Source organism: Hyperolius riggenbachi, chromosome 5 (genome assembly GCF_040937935.1).
Source record: "Hyperolius riggenbachi isolate aHypRig1 chromosome 5, aHypRig1.pri, whole genome shotgun sequence".
In the NCBI taxonomy this organism is placed as follows: domain Eukaryota; kingdom Metazoa; phylum Chordata; class Amphibia; order Anura; family Hyperoliidae; genus Hyperolius; species Hyperolius riggenbachi.
Window position 1 is genome coordinate 99797582 of NC_090650.1, and position 23094 is coordinate 99820675.

At 44.0% G+C, this 23094-nt stretch overlaps 1 protein-coding gene across 1 annotated transcript in view; it reads right to left on the reverse strand.

Annotated features, from left to right (window-relative positions):
• SKAP2 (src kinase associated phosphoprotein 2) overlaps positions 1-23094 on the reverse strand; it is a 365363-nt gene that overhangs the window by 271767 nt on the left and 70502 nt on the right. The window contains exon 4 of the mRNA XM_068236049.1: positions 4843-4935. Within this exon, the coding sequence (XP_068092150.1) occupies positions 4843-4935 (93 nt within the window). The remainder of the gene's footprint in view (positions 1-4842; positions 4936-23094) is intronic.

The window sequence follows — 23094 nt, forward strand, 5'->3', positions numbered from 1 at the left end:
ATTCTATAACTGCATTTAAAGGAGGGTTGGATGCTTTCCATGCATTGAAGTACATATACGGCTATAATTAGTCGGTAACCCCTGGCAAAGTTGATCCAGGGATTTTATATGACTGCCACCTGGAGTCGGGAAGGATTTTTTCCCCTTAAAGGTTAATTGGCTCAAGCCTTTTAAGGGTTTTTTTTTTTGCTTTCCCCTGGATCATGTGGGATATGTGAAAGTGCAAGAGAGAAAAGTACCTAATGCTTACTTACCGTATTTACTTATTTTTATGGTTGGATTTGATGGGCGGATGTCTTTTTTCAAACAAAGGAACTATGTAACATATTTACTGGGTTATCCACTGTTATTACTGATTCTTTACACATTAAATTCACAAGACATCTATAAATCTACAAATGGAGACTCAACTCTCTCTTGAAACAAACACTCAAGTTGTGCCCTCTGACATATATATGTGTAGCTACATAGATAAATGACATCATACACACATATAGGAATCACAATGAAATAAACATACACTGAAATGAATCCTTAAAACGGAATTCAGTGCAATCGGACTGCAGCGACAAATCCTCCCTAGGAACAGTATGTATTTAGGGAGTGATGATGCAGTTTTAACCCTTGAAAAGCACCTGAACTGAAAGGTCTAACAGGCAGTTGCCTGTCTCAAATTATGTGTCTCTTACACCTCCCTCTGTGAATTCTCCTCTCATCATAAGCAAATACATCACGTAATTAAAGTCATTGCACTGGGACAAGGATAACTAATGGCAAGTAGAAAGGACATTTGTTTCTATAAAAGATTAAACTTCCCGGAAGATAAAGGATCTAGTTACACTGCTGTGCATTGTAGTCTCTAACTTTATTACTATTGACAAGGCGGCTGCTGTTGGCCTTATTGATATAGTGCAATAATATGAATCCCTAGATGTGCAACAGTATCATTTTCCTACACTATTACTAGTTTATTTGTGGGGATCTTTACTCCTTTTTTTTATTTTCACTGTAAATTTCAATAGCTCTTCTGATGCTCCACCGATGCTGCCAGTCTTGCAGTCACTAGCTAAAACTAGCTCAAATGTTTTTCTAATAATATTAATTTAAATATATCTGCAGATACAACTCTGTATGCTTAACATTAAAAAAGTCACCACAATAAAACCAGTAGTCACCTATCTGAAATCATCTTTATTTTCTGGTTATAATAGGCTACGCTTATAGTGTATTAACCTTGCCTCCAACTGCATCTGTAAAGGGTTTATGACAGCGATTATAATGCTCAGCATATATTTTCAAAAGCCTTAATGTGGATAAGCTTTAAGAAGTAGTTCAAATCATATTCCCAAAATACTTATAGGCTACCCAGCTTCCCTCACAAATTTCCCGAGACTATTATCGAGACACTATATTATCAGCATGTTTAAGGTACAGGGAGTGATGTCATAGGCGCAATGTGGTCCTGAGAAGCACTGTGCAAAAAGTGTCGGCACTCTATAAGTAAGCAAAATTAATAAATGCATTTTGTTTAATGAGTTTGTTGTCTACATATTTTTAATATCATTTTAATTACATCATTTATTTTTTTTGTTCTGTTCTTGTGTCCATTTCAACACAGAATATCAGAATATCAATAATACTTGTGTAACTTTTGAAATCTGTGAATAGGTCAAGTAGTTCATGCATGAATAAATTATTAGGGGAAAAAAGGTCGCTCACCAAAAATCAATTATCTCATCTCCGACTGCATGAAGCAGTTGATCACCATTCAAATAACTGTTATTAATGAAAATATATGACTACAGAAGGTAGTCAAATCCATGATCATTCTAGTCCTCTATTGATATCCCATTAATATAAAACATTAAAGTCTTATGTCAAACTCAGTTTCAGCTCTATGTCAGATGTGTACATTATGCGTGATGTTAAGTGTGTGTGTGTGTGTGTGTGTGTGTGTGTGTGTGTGTGTGTGTGTGTGTGTGTGTGTGTGTGTGTGTGTCTGTGTGTGTGTATAGTGTGTGTGTGTGTGTGTGTGTGTGTCTATGTGTATGTGTTAATTTTTATTCTTTGCAAGTCTTCTTATATCCCTCCTAAACTGTGATAGTTTGTATATGCAATTGAGCCAAGCCATCAGTGAAGTAGAATGTGCTGCCTTTCATTAGGAGATATAACGTATTTGACTTTTCTACCGTACCTAATAATCCATAAAGAAACACAAACACATATGGCTTTAGGGAATATCTAGAAAATTAGGTGGCCATTGGGGAACCGGGTGAACTTTTGAACCTGAGGAACAGTGAAGGAGGAAATATTAGTGAGAACAAGAGATCCCTAATGCATTCAGAAATACAGGGATGTGACCTTTTTGGTACCTTGGAAATTGCATTAGCATTATGAAAAATACTTATGTTAGCATTCATAATCTATCAGTTTAGATACTTTTGGTGATGCGAACCAAAAAGCAGTAAGGGAGAAGGAGAAAATAAAAGCAGCATTTACCAGAAGACCTTTTCGTGACCTAGGCTAATCTTGTTTCACTCTCTGCTAGACCTGCCTGATATACCTTTTAATAGAAAGTTTAGGCATGGAGGAATAAATGCCAGTTTCTGGTGAGATTAGCAGTTCTGTAATTAAAATACACTTTAAAATGAATTGGCAACATAGTTATAATGATTTAGGAGCACATTTTATTACACGGAGTTAAAACAGTGTATATAATGGTTGCAATAATAATATTGCAAGACTCATCAAATTCCAATTTTACAGCAGTCTTGCAGTATATTATAAGGCACCGTTTCTGTCTATAATTTTTGCATGGGCTGAATGTCTTGCTTTACATACTGGGCTATAACATAGTATAAAAAAAACACTGCGCACCTAGCCAGAGCCACATTCTAATTACAGTAAGCAAAATATCAGTTAACTTGTGACTGGTTGTCCAGGTAACACTAGCTCATCAGTCTTTGCTCCATAGTCTGGTCACAAGTAACACTTTTAAGCAGGTGTTTCATTCAATATACTATGCGTAGATGTCATAGTTTATAATAACATTATAATACATTTTCAACACATTACACAATATTAGGCACTCAGTGCCGTTTTCTTCATTTTCAAATTGTTCTTAAACCTCCAGCCTCCTCCTCGGTCGAACATAATCAGCAAGTACACAGGGATTCATTTTTGTTTAGCCATTGAGTAATAGTCTTTTAAAATAAACTAGCTTTATATTTCTAACTAAACTAAATCAAATTTGGACATAACAAGATGGAATATACTAAATGATCCCAAATATAGGGGTGAAGTCCTGAGGATGATAGACTAGGCCTCTCTGAATCGCTGAGCAGTGTATTTATTACACATGCATGCAGTTCACTTATCCCTGCTCTGCAACAGACATAATTTTATACCCCATAAAGGCAATTTATGTATCCAACGGGAATGATCTGGATAACATAAAACCTTGAGTGCTGTGTTGCAGGAAGCATATTTTAGTTTGCCAATTGTACTCCGAGACAGAGAGGCCCCGCTTGATCATCATATCATGTCACAAAGCATTACTCATTCATAACTTTATAACCAACTTATAATGCCTCTACTCGATGCATGTAATTAAATCGTGAAAGTATACATACAATGCCCAGGGAAGTTATTGCAAAACGGCATTTGCTAAAGTCTCCTAAATAGTTCTACATGTACAGCCTCCTCATTTACTGACATTTACAAAAGAGACAAATAAGATGTCAGTACAATGACTTTCTTTAGCAAAGTAGTATTCTTGATTGGCTTAGTTGTAAATAAATAACTATAGCTTACTACTTGTCAGGCTGCAATTCTGAATTCTTTAAAAAAAACTGTGCATTTTTTTATTAATATGCACCTGGAGCATATTTTCATTGGAGATGGTCATCATGTATAAGTACCATGGCGTATTTTAACTATACACTGCATATAAGAGGCCGCATTCCATTAAAAAAGTTTCAAGAACATTCCCCAGACGGTTTATTGCCTGGCTGTATTGTTGCACTTTTTTGTGTGTCTCAACACTAAATAATCAAGATGAATACTGTTATTATTATTATTATTGATTTATTAAGTGTCAACATATATAGTCATAATGAAATAGCATTTTTTTAAATGTAAAAAGAATACTAAAAACAAAAAAAAACATTTTTTTTGTGTTAAAAATTAACATAAGTTTTAAATGTTTTCCGTAACTGTTTGTTTTAATTTCCACATAACCTAATATTCTGTAAAATATTTTATAAGAGTAATTTTCTGTAAGTGATCTGGAGAAACAATTATTATTTCTGCCTTATTTATTGTGGTTGTAAATATTGTCAACTCTTCTAAATTTTCCTTGCTTTAGCAATTAAATTATTACATTCTTTAATTTTCATTTTTTATGCTTTAATGTTTGCAGTTCCTTTTTTCTCTTTTATATTTAACAGAAATGAGAATGATTACTGAAAACATAAACGTGATTTTATAATAAAAAAAAAATTAATAGCTGTCAGCAAGCTTTTATTGATTTAATTCTTTATTAACTTATGCAGGGAAATTACATAGAACCAGATGTGAAAAAGCCACAAAGTTAGCCAAAACAAACAGAGTGAACTATACATATTTCGAAAAAATAATGAAATAAGAAATACTTTTCCACAACGGCAAATAAAAACCACTAGAGGGAGCTCTTCAGTTCCTAACTGAAGGAAAGGAAATTACTTTGATCAAAGCTGATGCATTTTATCTCTTTTTCTGGAACGCTGTATTTTATTTCTTGGAATCCCGTTGCACTCGTTTGTGAAACGACAGCCATATACCAGCAAATAAATAAGAACTTACCTTCTGACTCATCATCCTTATCACGATCGGAGGTTAGAGAAGTAGAATCAGGAGGAATAGGAAACCCCTCATCATCCAGGTCCTCAGACTCTCCTGTAACCAAAAAAAAGAAAAAAATTACTACAACTTGTACTGGCTGTTTGTTAATAAAATAAATTGGCCTTCATCTATATATACATCATTTGGTAAAGGATTTTTCAATACTCGTGTGAAATAAACTTTGACAGATACTAACCTGCTATATATATTTTGGTAACTGTTGAATTTTTGTTGCCTAAAGCAATGACGTAGCTATTACCACAATTTGGGGTATGAGTGAGTTTATGAGTAATATCTGCCAGCTGACAAGATTCCATGCTGCCCTCCCTGTCATTAGTATTGTGTTTGGACTAAGGGCCAGTACATACAGGCATCAAATCCTGGCATTCAGTGTCTATTGCACCTACTGAGAACTCATTACTGGCTACAGCAGATAAACTGTTCTGGAGTCAACAATCCAGTAAACAAAGGATGGAGAATTCAGATAGCAAGGATTGCTTGGATCAGAATTTAATGTAGCAACAATCAACATTATGCTTGCCGCTCGGTGGAATTACCTTGTAATTTTGCAAAAATCTTCATATAGAACACTTATGCAAATTTGTAACAAGCATAATGCTATTGAGGAAAAGACTAGGGAGTGCAGACGTTCTATTCCTCCAGTAATGATGGCTTTAGTACATTTTGGAAAGTGTGGAGCTCCATTAAAGAGACTCTGTAACAAAATTTTCATTCTTATTTCTTCTATCCTATAAGTTCCTATACCTGTTCTAATGTGCTCTGTCTAACTGCAGCCTTTCCTAGTTGCACAGTGGCTGTATTATCTCTGTTATATGGGCTAATCTTCTCTCCTCTGTCGGGCTCAGGCAGTCAGGCTGGAATGTGCTGTGCTGCTTGTGATTGGATAGAAGCTATACACACCCTCTCCAGGCCCCCTGCACACTCTGTATGACTCACACACTGAGCTACTCTCAGCCTATCACTTCCTATGTCTTTTGTTTGTAAACACTGCATAAAAATGGCAATTACAAGCCAGGATTGCAGCAGGGAGTGGCAGAAACAGGACAGAGGGGCCCAGTAGAACATAATGAATAGAATGGTATGCTTTATTGTAAGAATTTTAGAGTACAGATTCTCTTTAAAAAGATTCCCTTTGCTTTGGATAGAACAAAGAAGGATTACAACATCTGTTTTTGTTTTTTTATTCTGTCTAGTTTCCAGTTAGGAAGATTACCCTACACTTCCTGTTTTTTTTTTTTGTTTTTTTTTAAAACAACATTTTTATTTTATATCCCAACATGTGTGCAGACAGGAGATGGTACATCGCAGCTGGAACATACAGATCCATTACAGAGACATGTATCGCGTATAAGCATTTCTCATAGTAAACGTATGTACATTCCTTAGTTACAGCATTAGTATTAATTCCATTTCCTGTCACCCCTCCCTTCCCCTCCCTTGAGTCCCCCTCCCCTTTCTGTCACCTCTGAGAGCAGATCATTTACCATTTTAACCTTTACGTAATATCGAGGCGGCCCAGAGAACCCTTCAGGTGCTCCGTGAGGTACCACTTGGTGTATTTGAAGTGATCCATTAATGTTCTTATCTCATCATTTGTAAATGTAGCCAGGATGAATCTACACTTCCTGTTTTACTTATAAAAGCAGGAAGTGAGGTAAATTATCTTAAAAGGAAACACATACAAAATCATTAATACAAATGTTTAAAGTATTTCAACATCTGTGAGGCTTTTATTGTTGTCAGTTGTCCCATTTGCAGGGCAATATACAGCAGAACATACTGAAAAATGTTCTGATCTGGTGAAACAGACAGCAATAAGATCACAACAAATGTTCTAACCATTGCACACTCTATATAAATGGAACTGGAGTTACAATATATCTCAAGGCCGCTTCTGTTGTTGTCTAGTATTCTTCTTTACTTTCTTCCCATTATTGTAAAAGATTCCCTGAATTTTAATTGATTGGGAGGACATATGTAACTTACCGGTACTTATTTGTTAATTTTTTTGTGCTTCAGATGTTACCAGTTGTAAAATAATATATTCTATACCATGCTTTTGTACCCTTTTTAAGATTTTTTATCCATCAAAAGTCATTTTTAAAAAGCCTTTAATGTTTAAAGGGAACCTAAAGGGAAAGTAATGTGGCCTCATAATTTCCCTCTTTGACTACTGCAATGCCCTTCTGTCTGGTCTCCCTATGACCCGAATGGCCCCGCTGCAGTCCATCATAAATGTGGTAACCAGAATTATCCACTCCTCCCATCGCTCCACCATGGTGGCTCCCCTCTGTGAATCTCCCCACTGGCTTCCTATCCAGTCCAGAATCAGATTCAAGATACTCTGTCTGGCCTACACATCTCTCCGCAAAACCTGCCCAACCTACATTTCCGATCTTACTCAGAGGTACATACCTGGCCGCTCACTCCGCTCCCTCAATGAACTTCGCCTGACTGCCCCCCGCATCAATGAATCCCGTGCATGCCTCCAGGACTTCTCAAGAGCTGCTCCAACACTATGGAACGCCCTACCTCCCCCCATTAGGGTTTCCCCCTCCTTAAACATCTTCAAGAAGGAAAAAACACATATATCCAGGCACATCGCCTCTAGTTAGGACATTTAAATAAGTTATTAAGGAAAGGGAGGTGCTAAAGGGTTTGTGGCCAGAAAAATAGCAAAAAGTATTAACCCTTTGCACACTCGCATGCAAATTTTCAAACAAATGCATTCACAGATTCACTCTTCCAGGCACCACTGTTATCCCTACAGCTAAGTTAAAAGCCGGGATCTTAGTTCACAAAGGAATGCATTGTTTTGCTTAGTCACCTACACTGCGCAGAAGTACCCAGGTAAACGTAGGTGTCCTAACTCTGGCGCTGTAACATGCATAGTGCAGACATGCAAACATTCATTGCATCTAACCTATCTAGGGATTAGGAGCACACATCCTGACGTCCTCTCCTGGGACAGATAGCGCACCGTACTAATCGCACAAGGGAGCTAACGTAATGTATCCACGTGCACTGTGCACATACATCAGCATAAGCTGTGTGCATGCTGACAAAAAACACAGACAGGGAAGGAGGGAGTGCCCTGGATTAAAACACTGGCCACTAGGGTCAGGAACAAGGAAAGAAAACACATATATCCAGGCACATCGTCTCTAGTTAGGACATTTACAGTGGCTTGCAAAAGTATTCGGCCCCCTTGAAGTTTACCACATTTTGTCATATTACTGCCACAAACATTAATCAATTTTATTGGAATTCCACTTGAAAGACCAATACAAAGTGGTGTACACATGAGAAGTGGATTGAAAATCATACATCATTCCAAACATTTTTTACAAATAAATAACTGCAAAGTGGGGTGTGCGTAATTATTCGGCCCCCTGAGTCAATACTTTGTAGAACCACCTTTTGCTGCAATTACAGCTGCCAGTCTTTTAGGGTATGTCTCTACCAGCTTTGCACATCTAGAGACTGAAATCCTTGCCCATTCTTCTTTGCAAAACAGCTCCAGATCAGTCAGATTAGATGGACAGCGTTTGTGAACAGTAGTTTTCAGATCTTGCCACAGATTCTCGATTGGATTTAGATCTGGACTTTGACTGGGCCATTCTAACACATAGATATGTTTTGTTTTAAACCATTCCATTGTTGCTCTGGCTTTATGTTGAGGGTCATTGTCCTGATGGAAGGTGAACCTCCGCCCCAGTCCCAAGTCTTTTGCAGTCTCCAAGAGGTTTTGTTCCAAGTTTGCCCTGTATGTGGCTCCATCCATCTTCCCATCAACTCTGACCAGCTTCCCTGTCCCTGCTGAAGAGATGCACCCCCCGAGCATGATGCTGCCACCACCATATTTGACAGTGGGGATGGTGTGTTCAGAGTGATGTGCAGTGTTAGTTTTCCGCCACACATAGCGTTTTGCATTTTGGCCAAAAAGTTCCATTTTGGTCTCATCTGACCAGAGCACCTTCTTCCACATGTTTGCTGTGTCCCCCACATGGCTTGTGGCAAACTGCAAACGGGACTTCTTATGCTTTCTGTTAACAATGCCTTTCTTCTTGCCACTCTTCCATAAAGGCCAACTTTGTACAGTGCATGACTAATAGTTGTCCTATGGACAGAGTCTCCCACCTGAGCTGTAGATCTCTGCAGCTCGCCCAGAGTCACCATGGGCCTCTTGACTGCATTTCTGATCAGCGCTCTCCTTGTTCGGCCTGTGGGTTTAGGTGGATGGCCTTGTCTTGGTAGGTTTACAGTTGTGCCATACTCCTTACATTTCTGAATGATCGCTTAAACAGTGCTCCGTGGGATGTTCAAGGCTTTGGAAATCTTTTTGTAGCCTAAGCCTGCTTTAAATTCCTAAATAACTTGGTCCCTGACCTGTCTTGTGTGTTCTTTGGACTTCATGGTGTTGTTGCTCCCAATATTCTCTTAGACAACCTCTGAGACCCTCACAGAGCAGCTGTATTTGTACTGACATTAGATTACACACGGGTGCACTCTATTTAGTCATTAGCACTCATCAGGCAATGTCTATAGGCAATTGACTGCACTCAAATCAAAGAGGGCCCGAATAATTATGCACACACCTCTTTGCAGTTATTTATTTGTAAGAAATGTTTGGAATCATGTATGATTTTCGTTCCACTTCTCATGTGTACACCACTTTGTATTGGTCTTTCATGTGAAATTCCAATAAAATTGATTCATGTTTGTGGCAGTAATGTGACAAAATGTGGAAAACTTCAAGGGGGCCGAATACTTTTGCAACCCACTGTAAATAAGTTATTAAGGAAAGTCACTATCTGTCCCAGGAGAGGACGTCAGGATGTGTGCTCCTAATCCCTTGATAGGTTTGATGCAATGAACGTTTGTATGTCTGCACTATGCATGTTACAGGGCCAGAGTTAAGACACCTCTGTTTACTTGGGTACTTCTGCACAGTGTAGGTGACTAAGCAAGAGAATGCATTCTTCTGTGAACTAAGACCCCGGCTTTTAACTCAGGTGGGGTCTTAGCCCAATAGGCGGCCTGTCACTTGACCCCTTTCTCTTTATAAGTTATTTGTTTCTTTCCTTATATAGTGCTATAAGTAGCTTTAATAAAGGAGTTGTCCTTTTTTTGTTTTGTCCTTTTTCTGCCTGCTCTCTGTTTTTGTGTGTGTGTGTGTGTGGGGGGGGGGGGGGGGGGGGGGGTTCATACAATGATGTAAACTATAGCTTAACAAAGGAGAGGGTCCATGAAGCTCTTATCACATTTGGGCCTTATGCTGAGGAGCGGAGTGTGAAAATAAGAAAAGGAAGCGGAAAAAAAAAAGTTTTCCTCCCTAGAATTGGCCATAAACTATGGTATGCTATGATAGAGACTTGAAAGTATGCCTATGGTAGGGATTACATTGTAAACCACTGAGTAGACATGGTCAATGAGTAGCAAATAATTCCAGCTTGCATTCAAATTGTGTGCAGCTTGGAACTGAGACAATAAAAATCGACAGGCAGTTAATTTTCCTCAATTCCAAGCTGCACATGCAAGGCATAATAATTTGCATTTCATGTTCACCTCTACTTCTGATGGACAGTTAGTAACACTATGTACTGTAAGAACCACTACGGAATGGCAGGGTTACAAGCTGAAGAGGGCTACCAGTGGTGTCAGCCAGGATAGAGAGGGCTACCAGGGGTGTCAGCCAGGATAGACAGGGCTACCAGAGGTGTCAGCCAGGATAGAGAGGGCTACCAGGGGTGTCAGCCAGGATAGAGAGGGCTACCAGGGGTGTCAGCCAGGATAGAGAGGGCTACCAGGGGTGTCAGCCAGGATAGAGAGGGCTGCCAGGGGTGTCAGCCAGGATAGAGAGGGCTGCCAGGGGTGTCAGCCAGGATAGAGAGGGCTACCAGGGGTGTCAGCCAGGATAGAGAGAGCTACCAGGGGTGTCAGCCAGGATAAAGAGGGCTACCAGAGGTGTTACCCAGGATAGAGAGGGCTATAAGGGGTGTCAGCCAGGATAGAGAGGGCTACCAGGGGTGTCAGCCAGGATAGAGAGGGCTACCAGGGGTGTCAGCCAGGATAGAGAGGGCTACCAGGGGTGTCAGCCAGGATAGGCAGGGCTACCAGGGGTGTCACCCAGGATAGAGAGGGCTACCAGGGGTGTCAGCCAGGATAGAGAAGGCTACCAGGGGTGTCAGCCAGGATAGAGAGGGCTACCAGGGGTGTCAGCCAGGATAAAGAGGGCTACCAGAGGTGTTACCCAGGAAAGAGAGGGCCACCAGGGGTGTCAGCCAGGATAGAGAGGGCTACCAGGGGTGTCAGCCAGGATAGAGAGGGCTACCAGGGGTGTCAGCCAGGATAGAGAGGGCTACCAGGGGTGTCAGCCAGGATAGAGAGGGCTACCAGAGGTGTCACCCAGGATAGAGAGGGCTATAAGGGGTGTCAGCCAGGATAGAGAGGGCTACCAGAGGTGTCAGCCAGGATAGAGAGGGCTACCAGAGGTGTCAGCCAGGATAGAGAGGGCTACCAGAGGTGTCAGCCAGGATAGAGAGGGCTACCAGAGGTGTCAGCCAGGATAGAGAGGGCTACCAGAGGTGTCAGCCAGGATAGAGAGGGCTACCAGAGGTGTCAGCCAGGATAGAGAGGGCTACCAGAGGTGTCAGCCAGGATAGAGAGGGCTACCAGGGGTGTCAGCCAGGATAGAGAGGGCTACCAGGGGTGTCAGCCAGGATAGAGAGGGCTACCAGGGGTGTCAGCCAGGATAGAGAGGGCTACCAGAGGTGTCACCCAGGATAGAGAGGGCTACCAAGGGTGTCACCCAGGATAGCGAGGCATATCAGGGGTGTCAGCCAGGATAAAGAGGGGTACCAGGGGTATCAGCCAGGATAGAGAGGGCTACCAAGGGTGTCACCCAGGATAGCGAGGCATATCAGGGGTGTCAGCCAGGATAGAGAGGGTTACCAGAGGTGTCAGCCAGGATAGAGAGGGCTACCAGGTGTGTCAGCCAGGATAGAGAGGGATATCAGAGGTGTCAGCCAGGATAGAGAGGGCTATAAGGGGTGTCAGCCAGGATAAAGAGGGCTACCAGAGGTGTCAGCCAGGATGGAGAGGGCTATCAGAGGTGTCAGCCAGGATAGAGAGGGCTACCAGAGGTGTCAGCCAGGATAGAGAGGGCTACCAGGGGTGTCAGCCAGGATAGAGAGGGCTATAAGGGGTGTCAGCCAGGACAGAGAGGGCTACCAGGGGTGTCAGCCAGGATAAAGAGGGGTACCAGGGGTATCAGCCAGGATAGAGAGGGCTACCAAGGGTGTCACCCAGGATAGCGAGGCATATCAGGGGTGTCAGCCAGGATAGAGAGGGTTACCAGAGGTGTCAGCCAGGATAGAGAGGGCTACCAGGAGTGTCAGCCAGGATAGAGAGGGATATCAGAGGTGTCAGCCAGGATAGAGAGGGCTATAAGAGGTGTCAGCCAGGATAGAGAGGGCTACCAGGTGTGTCAGCCAGGATAGAGAGGGATATCAGAGGTGTCAGCCAGGATAGAGAGGGCTATAAGGGGTGTCAGCCAGGATAAAGAGGGCTACCAGGGGTGTCAGCCAGGATAGAGAGGGCTACCAGAGGTGTCAGCCAGGATGGAGAGGGCTATCAGAGGTGTCAGCCAGGATAGAGAGGGCTACCAGAGGTGTCAGCCAGGATAGAGAGGGCTACCAGGGGTGTCAGCCAGGATAGAGAGGGCTATAAGGGGTGTCAGCCAGGATAGAGAGGGCTACCAGGGGTGTCAGCCAGGATAAAGAGGGGTACCAGGGGTATCAGCCAGGATAGAGAGGGCTACCAAGGGTGTCACCCAGGATAGCGAGGCATATCAGGGGTGTCAGCCAGGATAGAGAGGGTTACCAGAGGTGTCAGCCAGGATAGAGAGGGCTACCAGGTGTGTCAGCCAGGATAAAGAGGGCTACCAGAGGTGTCAGCCAGGATAGAGAGGGCTACCAGGGGTGTCAGCCAGGATAGAGAGGGCTACCAGGGGTGTCAGCCAGGATAGAGAGGGCTACCAGGAGTGTCAGCCAGGATAGAGAGGGATATCAGAGGTGTCAGCCAGGATAGAGAGGGCTATAAGAGGTGTCAGCCAGGATAGAGAGGGCTACCAGGTGTGTCAGCCAGGATAGAGAGGGATATCAGAGGTGTCAGCCAGGATAGAGAGGGCTATAAGGGGTGTCAGCCAGGATAAAGAGGGCTACCAGGGGTGTCAGCCAGGATAGAGAGGGCTACCAGAGGTGTCAGCCAGGATAGAGAGGGCTACCAGGGGTGTCAGCCAGGATAGAGAGGGCTACCAAGGGTGTCACCCAGGATAGAGAGGGATATCAGGGGTGTCAGCCAGGATAGAGAGGGATATCAGGGGTGTCTGTCAGCCAGGATAGAGAGGGATATCAGGGGTGTCAGCCAGGATAGAGAGGGATATCAGGGGTGTCTGTCAGCCAGGATAGAGAGGGCTACCAGGGGTGCCAGCCAGGATAGAGAGGGCTACCAAGGGTGTCAGCCAGGATAGAGAGGGATATCAGGGGTGTCAGCCAGGATAGAGAGGGATATCAGGGGTGTCTGTCAGCCAGGATAGAGAGGGATATCAGGGGTGTCTGTCAGCCAGGATAGAGAGGGATATCAGGGGTGTCTGTCAGCCAGGATAGAGAGGGATATCAGGGGTGTCAGCCAGGATAGAGAGGGATATCAGGGGTGTCAGCCAGGATAGAGAGTAGGGTTGCAACGGTATGAAAATTCACGGTATGATAACCGTCAAAAAAAATACCACGGTATGACGGTATTACGGTATACGGTATTGCGCAATTATTCTCATTACAATTACCCTTATAAAAATGAGAAAAGGTCAACGTTGAACAAACTCTTCTTTATTAAACCATTAATGGTTAGGGTCCTCCTGTCATGCTTGAAATATTTACTCTTCTAAATGTCAAAAAAAACAATACCATAAGTAAATCTCATTCTCCCGTGTCACATGACTGCCTATGGCAGAGAGGGCAGATAATAAGGCCATTTGAAAGCACAGTAGGTTAATATGTCTGCTTCCATGAATCAGGAAGTAGAAACTGTGCAGATTTATTTTAGGATTTGTATCAGCTGTAGCAAAGAAATAAATTGCTGTTGCATATCTTTGAGCAGAGAGGAGGACGTTTTGAGTTCAGGTCCACTTCAAAAATGCTGGTGGTACACTTTACTATACACCTTAAAGTGTACCAGAGATGAAGCATAGTGAAAGTTTTATATATACCTGCGGCTTCCTCCAGCCCCATCATGCGCACAGATCCCTCCCACGCTGCCATCCTCAGCTTTTTCTATTGCTGGTATTGAGTACGGTAACTTGAGCCAGTCGCGGCCAGTCTGAGCATGCGCAGTGCGTTCTCTACAGCGGAGAATAATACTACGCAGGCGTAGTACTATTTTCTGCAAGAGATGGAGGGAGCGCACTGCGCATGCGTAAAACTGGCCGCGACTGGCCGAAGTTACTGGACTCAGTAACAGCGATAGAAAAGGCTGAGGATGGCAGCGTGGGAGGGATCTGTGCGCATAATGGGTTGGAGGAAGCCGCAGTTATGTATAAAACTTTCACTATGCTGCGTCTCTGGTTTCCTTTAAAGGATACCAGAGCTGAAAAATAAAATGCAAATGGGTGGAGCGGACATGAAAAGCAGTGTTGCTGTGTGAGAGGTGCTGTGTTTGTATGAATGCAGCTAGTGTATATATGTATGGCATGTGTGTGTGATGTCTGCCTGATGGATGTCTGGCTGATGGATGTCTGCCAGCCGGATGGATGGATGTCTGCCTGCCGGATGGATGGATGTCTGCCTGCCGGATTGGTGTGTGTGTGTTTTGTGTGATGTCTGCCTGATGTACGTTCGTTTGTGTGAGGTCACGTGTCCTCATGCCCACCGCTCCCCCCTGTTCTACTCTGTCCCCCTACTTTTTAAAGAAATCGTCCGCAGTGGCTTAGCACAGGACATCACCTAAATCTGGTGTCATAAGCTTCAGCTCCTCAAGTGCAGTGCATCTCTCACTCCTTCTCCCGGGGCGGGCGGCATACTCATTTTCATGGGGGAGGAGAGCTGGACATTCCTTTGAACACTGATCTGTATCAGTGTTTATGTCAGCTTTGCAGGGGGGGGGGGGGGGGCAGGGGGCTGCGTGCATCTAGCAGGAGGGAGGACGGGCTGTAGCCTTTTCTCATTTGCCGTATTTATTTAGCAGGAATGACCTGGTGACTCCCCCTCTGCCTTTGTGGTACAGTCCACAATAAAAAGAAACCACAAGCAGATACATTGCCGGGGAAATAGATCTCGGTGTGCGCTCCAGCCGTGGCCGCGTCATCACAGGACGCGCATCACCACCCAGCTCCTGCACTCATGTCGGCAAGCCTCCCGCAATCAGAAACTAGCTTTGGGAGCTTGCCTTCGTTACAAAGGGAGACACAGAGCAGGACAATGCCGGAGCAGTGGCGGGGATGCGGAAATACAGCAAAAACCGGTATTTCCCAAAAGTGATTACCGTGATTACCGTGCTTAGTAAAACCGTGGTATACCGTAATACCGGTAAATCGCGGCAACCCTAATAGAGAGGGCTATAAGGGGTGTCAGCCAGGATAAAGAGGGCTACCAGGGGTGTCAGCCAGGATAGAGAGGGCTACCAGGGGTGTCAGCCAGGATAGAGAGGGCTACCAGGGGTGTCAGCCAGGATAGAGAGGGCTACCAGGGGTGTTAGCTAGGATGGAGAGGTTAATACAATCCTCGTCAATCGACAATCATTTCGGGGGCCACACAGGGTCTTCCTTTGTCAAGTTATAACAGACAGAAAATAATATTGTCAAAGGGGGAGCCTGTGTTGTCCTGAAATGATCATCGATGGACAAGGATTGCATGTGCATATCTGGACAATAAAATTATTGAACCTGTTGACTGTGTGCGGAATCTCATGAATACTTTTTGGATTGTTACGAATCAACTCCAGCACCTGACTATTGCCCTAAAGTAAACCCGAGATGAATGGGGGAATGATACAAACCTGGGGCTTCCTCCAGCCCCCTTCCAGGCTTATTGCTCCCTCGCCATCCTCCTCTACCTCCTGGTTCTTCTGCAATTGACCCCAGAAAGTCTTCTTATCTGGGGCCAACTGCGCATGTGTGGCCTGGACACACGCTCACCCTTGTCGCTCTCCAGTGCCCGGGAGTGTTTTGGCCCAGACTGGAGGACTTTTTGGGGCCAGATGCAGAATAACCAGGAGGTGGAGGAGGATGGTGAGGAAGTGATAAGCCTGAAGGGTGTGAAATCTTTCTGACCTCTATTATTTACACACTAGCTTCAAATAGAGGCTGTTGCCACCATGGATTGCCCAAAGGCTACAGATGCAGAGCAAAGAGATATTAAATAAAATAATAATGTATTCCAAATTAGAAGAAGACCTAAAGAAGGCGTAACTAGAAATCACTGGGCCCCCCTGCAAAACTTTGGATGGGCCCCCTTCCGCCAAACCCGCACGCTGAGGGCCCTTTTACACTCAGTTGCTCTCAGTTAAAACATAAAGAAAACTGATTTTCAAAGTAATGCTTTGTTTTCCTATGGCACAGTTTACACTTAACGTGTTTTAACTGAAATCTTTTTCACAATGAACGGCTATGGAAGAAACGCGTACTAACGCATACTAACGCGTTCCAACTGATTAAGTGTAAATGGGCCCTTACAGAAAACCAACAGACTAATGTGCTCCAGGCCTCAACTTACTACACTCACTCTGTCCTCCTATGGAGCAGAGCTGGCTCTGCAGATTTCCCCAGCATCACTACAGTACAGAGCACTTAGGGAGGGGGTGGAGAGGTTGGGGCTGGGTGTTGTACACAAGACCCTGCTGCACACTGAATAGGGACTGTCTACAAATCTTTGCCTGAAAAACTTTGTATGATTCCTTATCAGTGGCTGAGCAGATGCAGTCATTAGAACAATTGTGCAGAGAGAAGAAAGTTTTTTCTCTCCTAGCCCTTAGTTGTCAGTCTCTTAATACGGGCCCCCTATGGCTTCTGGGCCCCCCTGCGGCTACATCCCTTGCATGGTCTATTGTTACGCCCCTGGCCTAAAGTAAGTTGCTAACAAACTGAAATATGTGACTTGCCAGGGAATATCACAAGATTGTTGGTGCTCACCCCCTGTGGTTCACCAATCCACAAATGTAACAAACAATATAAATGCTGCAAGGAAGGCACTCTTGCTTGGCAATATATCATATAGTGTACATAAAACAGTACTCAAATGCTTTCCAGCTCCATGCTCTTTCTCAGGTGTATAATAAATGAAGTGAAAAGGTGCATTCATAAACAGTGTCACATGACCCCACTCCTCTCCGGGCAACTCCCTTACCTGGCCTTAACCCTAAGTTATACAAAAGACTATTAAAGGGAACTCCACATATCATGTCTACCCAACAGGCAACCAAGAAAGAAGAGTAATTTTCCATACACATACAATTTCCATAAATGTTCTTTATTTTATAAATTGATGCAATCCTGAAAAAAAATCGGTTAACTTATAAATTAATAAAGTGAATCTCTTACAATATATTTAACTTATTAGATCAAAACTATAGCCATTTGTTACTTGCAATTACACGCCTCCAGGGCCGGAGCTACCATAGGAAAAAATGGGCAATTGCCCCAGGGCCCCAGAGCCTGTAGGGGCCCCCAAGTTGTCCATCCCCATCTTAACTGTTGCTCCCCAGGGACTCTGCAGAGTCTGTTAAGTTGGGAGGTGATTGGGGGAGGGTCAGCAGCCAGCTCAGGGGCCCAGGAGGGAGATTTGGCTGCAACAAAGGACCTCTAATAACGCTTTTTGGTCGGGGGTGTCTGTTGGGGGGGCCCCCAGGCTAATCTTGCCCTAGGGCCCAATTGTTACTTGAACCGGCCCTGCGCGCCTCCCATATGCAAAAAAAGGCAAGAAGGAAAACTATATGAAAAATGTATAGGTCATATTTTCATTCATCCCTCTGGGTGATCCTGTGGATCCATCATGTTTCTTTTCTCAATAGTAAAGTGCACCTGTCTAACCCTCCTCTTGGGACTGGTAAATGATCCAGCACACAACACCACCATAACTGTGAGGCGGCGTTTCTGCACTCAACAGGGGTATCGATATTAGTATCTGCTGGTATAAGATTTGCGATGCTTCTCTTGTGTTTCCCATTCTTACTCTAACATGTGGTGGTTTTACCCACATGTGGTTTTATGTATCTGGGTAAAAGCACCTATTGAGAAAAGAAACACGATAAAGTCATAAGTTGCAATGTGTTGCACTCAGAGGAATTAATGAAAATATGAGCTGTATGTTTTTCTTATAATTTGCTTTCTTTTTTCCCCAAAATTATGAAGGTGTAATTTTCAGTTAATAAACCACACCACTGTATACGGGTGTTACATAAGTTCTGGTTCATCATGAGCTTTACACATCATTGCATTCCAGCGGTTCTGGAGGTGTGTAGCTATCGTCCCCGCTTAAAACAGAAGGTATTTGCAATAATTCTGGTTGGAGTGAGCTTTGAGGTGTCCCACAATGCATCACTGCTGAATATGCAAATCATCTGTTTGTTGTCCCTAACAAAGAGATGATTTGCATATTCAGCAGTGATGCATTGTGGGACACCTCAAAGCTCACTCCAACCAGAATTATTGCAAATACCTTATGTTTTAAGAGTACAAACTTCTGTTTTGCATAGCATTTTAGTAAAGAGGCATTTTGGTCCCTTTCAACCCCTTGCACACTTCTGGAAGTTCTGGTTCACCATGAGCTTGCTGGGCAATCTGTAACTCTGGGTTTTTCAAGTCCTACCCCACAGACCAATATTAATACATACCATGCACTGATGAGGATAAACCAATCCAAAACATGTATGCATGTTGAATTACTTTGGCTCTGTAATATTAACAAGCTGACACATCATTGCATTCCAGCAGATCTGGAGGTGTTTAGCTATCAGGGACAACAAAGGATGATTTGCATATTCAGCAGTGATGCACTGTGGGACACCTCAGAGCTCACTCCAACCTGAGTTATTGCAAGTACCTTCTGTTTTAAGAAGGCAAACTTCTGTTTTGCATAGATTTTATTAATGGTGGTCCCACTAAACATCACATTGGTATACTATACGCAACATAGGTACCCGCTAGGGCAGGGGTGCCCAATAGGTCGATCGCGATCTACCGGTAGATCGCGACCGCCTGATCGGTAGATCGCGGCCTCTTGGCTGCGTCCCTTTGAATTTAGCAGCCAGCAGCTGTATATCGCAGTTTCTGCTGCTGGCCGCTGGAGGAGAGAGCCTGGCCAATCAGGGGAGGGGAGGAGAGAGCCTGGCCAATCAGGGGAGGAGAGGCGCGCAGCCAATCAGGAGAGGAGAGGCGCGCAGCCAATCAGGAGAGGAGAGGCGCGCAGCCATTCAGGAGAGGAGAGGCGCGCAGCCATCCAGGAGAGGAGAGGCGCGCAGCCAATCGGGACTCGGAGAGGCGCGCAGCCAATCGGGTGGAGAGGCGGAAAACTTCCGAGTTCCGACTCCACTCACACTGCCCACCGGAGCCAGGCCTGAAGACCTGGACGCCATCGGCCCTATATCCAGGTAACCTATACTGAAGGGACCTATACCCGGCTAACCTATACTGAAGGGACCTATACTCAGCTAACCTATACTGAAGGGACCTATACCCGGCTAACCTGTACTGAAGGGACCTATACCCTGCTAACCTATACTGGAGGGACCTATACCCTGCTAACCTATACTGAAGGGACCTATACCCGGCTAACCTATACTGAAGGGATCTATACCCTGCTAACCTATACTGAAGGGACCTTTACCCAGCTAACCTATACTGAAGGGACCTATACCCTGCTAACCTATACTGAAGGGACCTATACTCGGCTAAACTATACTGAAGGGACCTATACCCGGCTAAACTATACTGAAGGGACCTATACCCGGCTAGCCTATACTGAAGGGACCTATACCTAACTACATTTTGGGGGGGGGGGGGGCAGGTGCATTTGAAACATCGGTAGATCTCCTGGCCTCGGCGAATTTTAAAGTAGCTCGCGATCCGAAAAAGTGTGGGCACCCCTGCGCTAGGGCAACGTGTAATAATTTACTGCCAAAGAAGAGATAGACCGTAGAACAGGCTTAGAGAACAAGGACTGGGAGGAGTCTCCTGATGATGTGTAAAAGGTACCCCCCTGTGTCAGAGACAGGCTGACAAACATCTAAAGTGTATCATGTCTATCTTATTCCTGCAAAGATACAGTACACAGTTCTCTGAGAATTATCCTTTGGGCTGCCCTCGGTGCAAAGATGCAGATGCCTATTTTGTACATCTCATGTGGTCCTGCCCCCCTATCTATGACTATTGGAAACAGGTAGTAGCTTTCCTTCATGATCGCATGGACTGTCCAATTCTATTAGACCCCAAAGTTGGTCTTTTGGACCTTTTTATCAGATGATGATATGCACACATGTGAGAAAACATTTATTTCAAAATGTTGCTATACAAGGGCGTAACTAGGCTGTATGGGGCCCTTGTGAAAACTTTGTGAGGCCCCATGCTACAAAACCTTGCCCATACCCCCTCATCCCCCCACCCCCCCAGAATCTGGCACCCCTTAATGAGAGCAGCAGTGTAGTGTACACATATCTCATGGCCTTATGGAGGAACACTTGTGCACACTGCCACACTACAGAGTGAGCAGAGAGAGTGAGGCCACGGTGAAATAAGTATGTGCCCGCTGCACTGCATAAATGGGTAGGGAGTGTGGCCAGGCCTGGTACGCCCATGATGTCAAGTGAGGCGACTTCCTTAGACGGCAGAAGTCTGGGGGCAGCACCAGGTAGAAACAGGAAGTTGCGCAAAAGGTGGATCAGCGCAACACCAGGCCGCCTCCGAATGGCCTTCATCAGAGATGCGCTGAGCCCCCCCAGGAACTACAAACGCACCTTGAACCCCAACAGAAGCATGGCTGTTAAGTGGGAGCAGCTGACCAAAAACAAATTAAATTAAGACATAGCAAGGAAATGAAGGAGGCGGCCTGATGTTGCGCTGATCCACCTTTTGCGCAATTTACAATTTTCGATTTTACTTGATTAGCCGCACCCAGGCTATGCATATACATAGGTTAGGATTTAGTTAGTGTTAGGCCCCTCCCATGGAGGATTGACTTCTTTGCAGTGGGAGGGACGAGTACTTAATAGGTTGCATGCAGGCTGTTACAGGAAGCCAACATCCTCCAGTGGTAGACAGGTCATGTGTATGCTCGGTGTGTATTTTATCCCACAAGTGGGGCTTGCACTCTTTTGCAGGTAGGCACGTGCCTGTTTTTAAGTAGCGCTGTTCATTTCCTTGCTATATAGAAACAGGAAGTGAAGAGAGTGCCTGGTCAACCTATACGAGGGGCAATTGTACCTGGCTAACCTATACTGCGGGCATCTGTACCTAGCTACGATTACTGGGGGCACCTATACCTGGCTACCTACCTATATTGATGGTGTTTTGGGGGGTGCTCACCGCAGCTATAACGTGCGGTGCTCAGTGTTCTCCCCAGGCTCTTTTTGCCAGGTGCTCCACCCGGATAGATTTGGTGACCACCCGGCTGTCATCGGCTCACCTCTTCACCTCCTCCTATGCTGTAAGCAGAGTTGCCCTGCATTTTCATCTTGACCCACCTGGCTACTTTTCCATGCCACTCGGCTACTTTTCCATGCCACCCGGCTGGAAAAAAATTCTGGGGTGAACACTGGGTGCTAATTGTCAGGTGCTGTGCAATCTTTCCAATTCAGGGGTGGGGGGAGGCGCATCCTCACAAGTTTGCCTCAGGCAGCAAAAAGTCTAGAACTGGACCTGAGTGTGACAGATGCCAACGCTGTTACAATGACACTTCTGTAATTGTTTTACTCTATCTCACAACACTTTGTATTTCAATAAACCTAATTTTAATTAAAAAAAAAACTAAAACAAAAAAAACGGTGGGATCATTCTCTCTGTGTGTGACAGTATTAGTTCAGTACTATAAGTTTGATTAACGCAGAGTACTAATTTTTTTAAATATTGGTAGTTGAACAAAGCTATCATGTTTCTGCTTCATAATTCACAAATCACCTATTTATTTTTGTGCTGTCTGCTAAAGCATTTTAAAAGTGTTATGCTGCAGCTGGTAATGATATATATGGAATATTATGTATCATCCAGGAAAGTCACCCTGTGGCACAATTCCATCTTGTAAACACGGACAGTTGTGTTTACACGTCATAATTGAACTCGGTCATCATTTTCATCTTGCTCCCGATACATCTGGCTAGTCATGAATGCAAACAAAACAATTATATGGACAGGTTTTTCTACTTTTGCTTACCTAGGTTGCACCGGGACAAGGTTTGTCATCATTTTCTAGCTATTTAAATGGGGCTGCCATTAGCTTTATTCTAATAATGCTAAAAATTTGGCAATAAAATAGGATGGAAAACAGAAGCCAAGAAAACTAAAAAAAAAAAAATGATGGGGCAAAGATGACCTTGTCACAAAGAAATGATAGTAATAATGATAATAGTTATATGTGCTGACCCTTTTTCCGCAGTTTTTTACAAAAAAAGTTTTAATTCCCAGCACTAGGTGGCCATACATCTCTTTGATTAGACGGTCAATCAACCCTTTGATTCCATAAATACGAACACTTTTTACGAACTGAGCATATGCAGAACCCTGCTGGCCATGGGAGCACAATCGATGCTGGATGCATGCGCAGCAGCCTGTGAAAGGGCTTAGTTGGGCAGCTTTCAGAGGAGAATAGCAGCGGGATGCAGAGGATTGGGAAGACAGTAAGGGACCTGAAGGACTACAGGGGGTGGGAAGAAGCCCCAGGTAAGTTACACTGAACACCTTAGTTTTACTTAAAGAGACCAGAAAGTGTAAAAAAATTATGATATAATGATTGGTATGTGTAGTACAGCTAAGAAAACATTAGGAGCAGAGACAGAAGTCTAATATAGTTTCCAGTACAGGAAGAGTTAAGAAACTCCAGTTGTTAACTATGCTAAAAAACCATTGAGCTCCACGACTTTGAAAGTCGCAGAGAACTCTGTCTTCTGAAGCTTGTTATCTCAACTGTCAGTCATTGTATTTTCTTTTTTCCC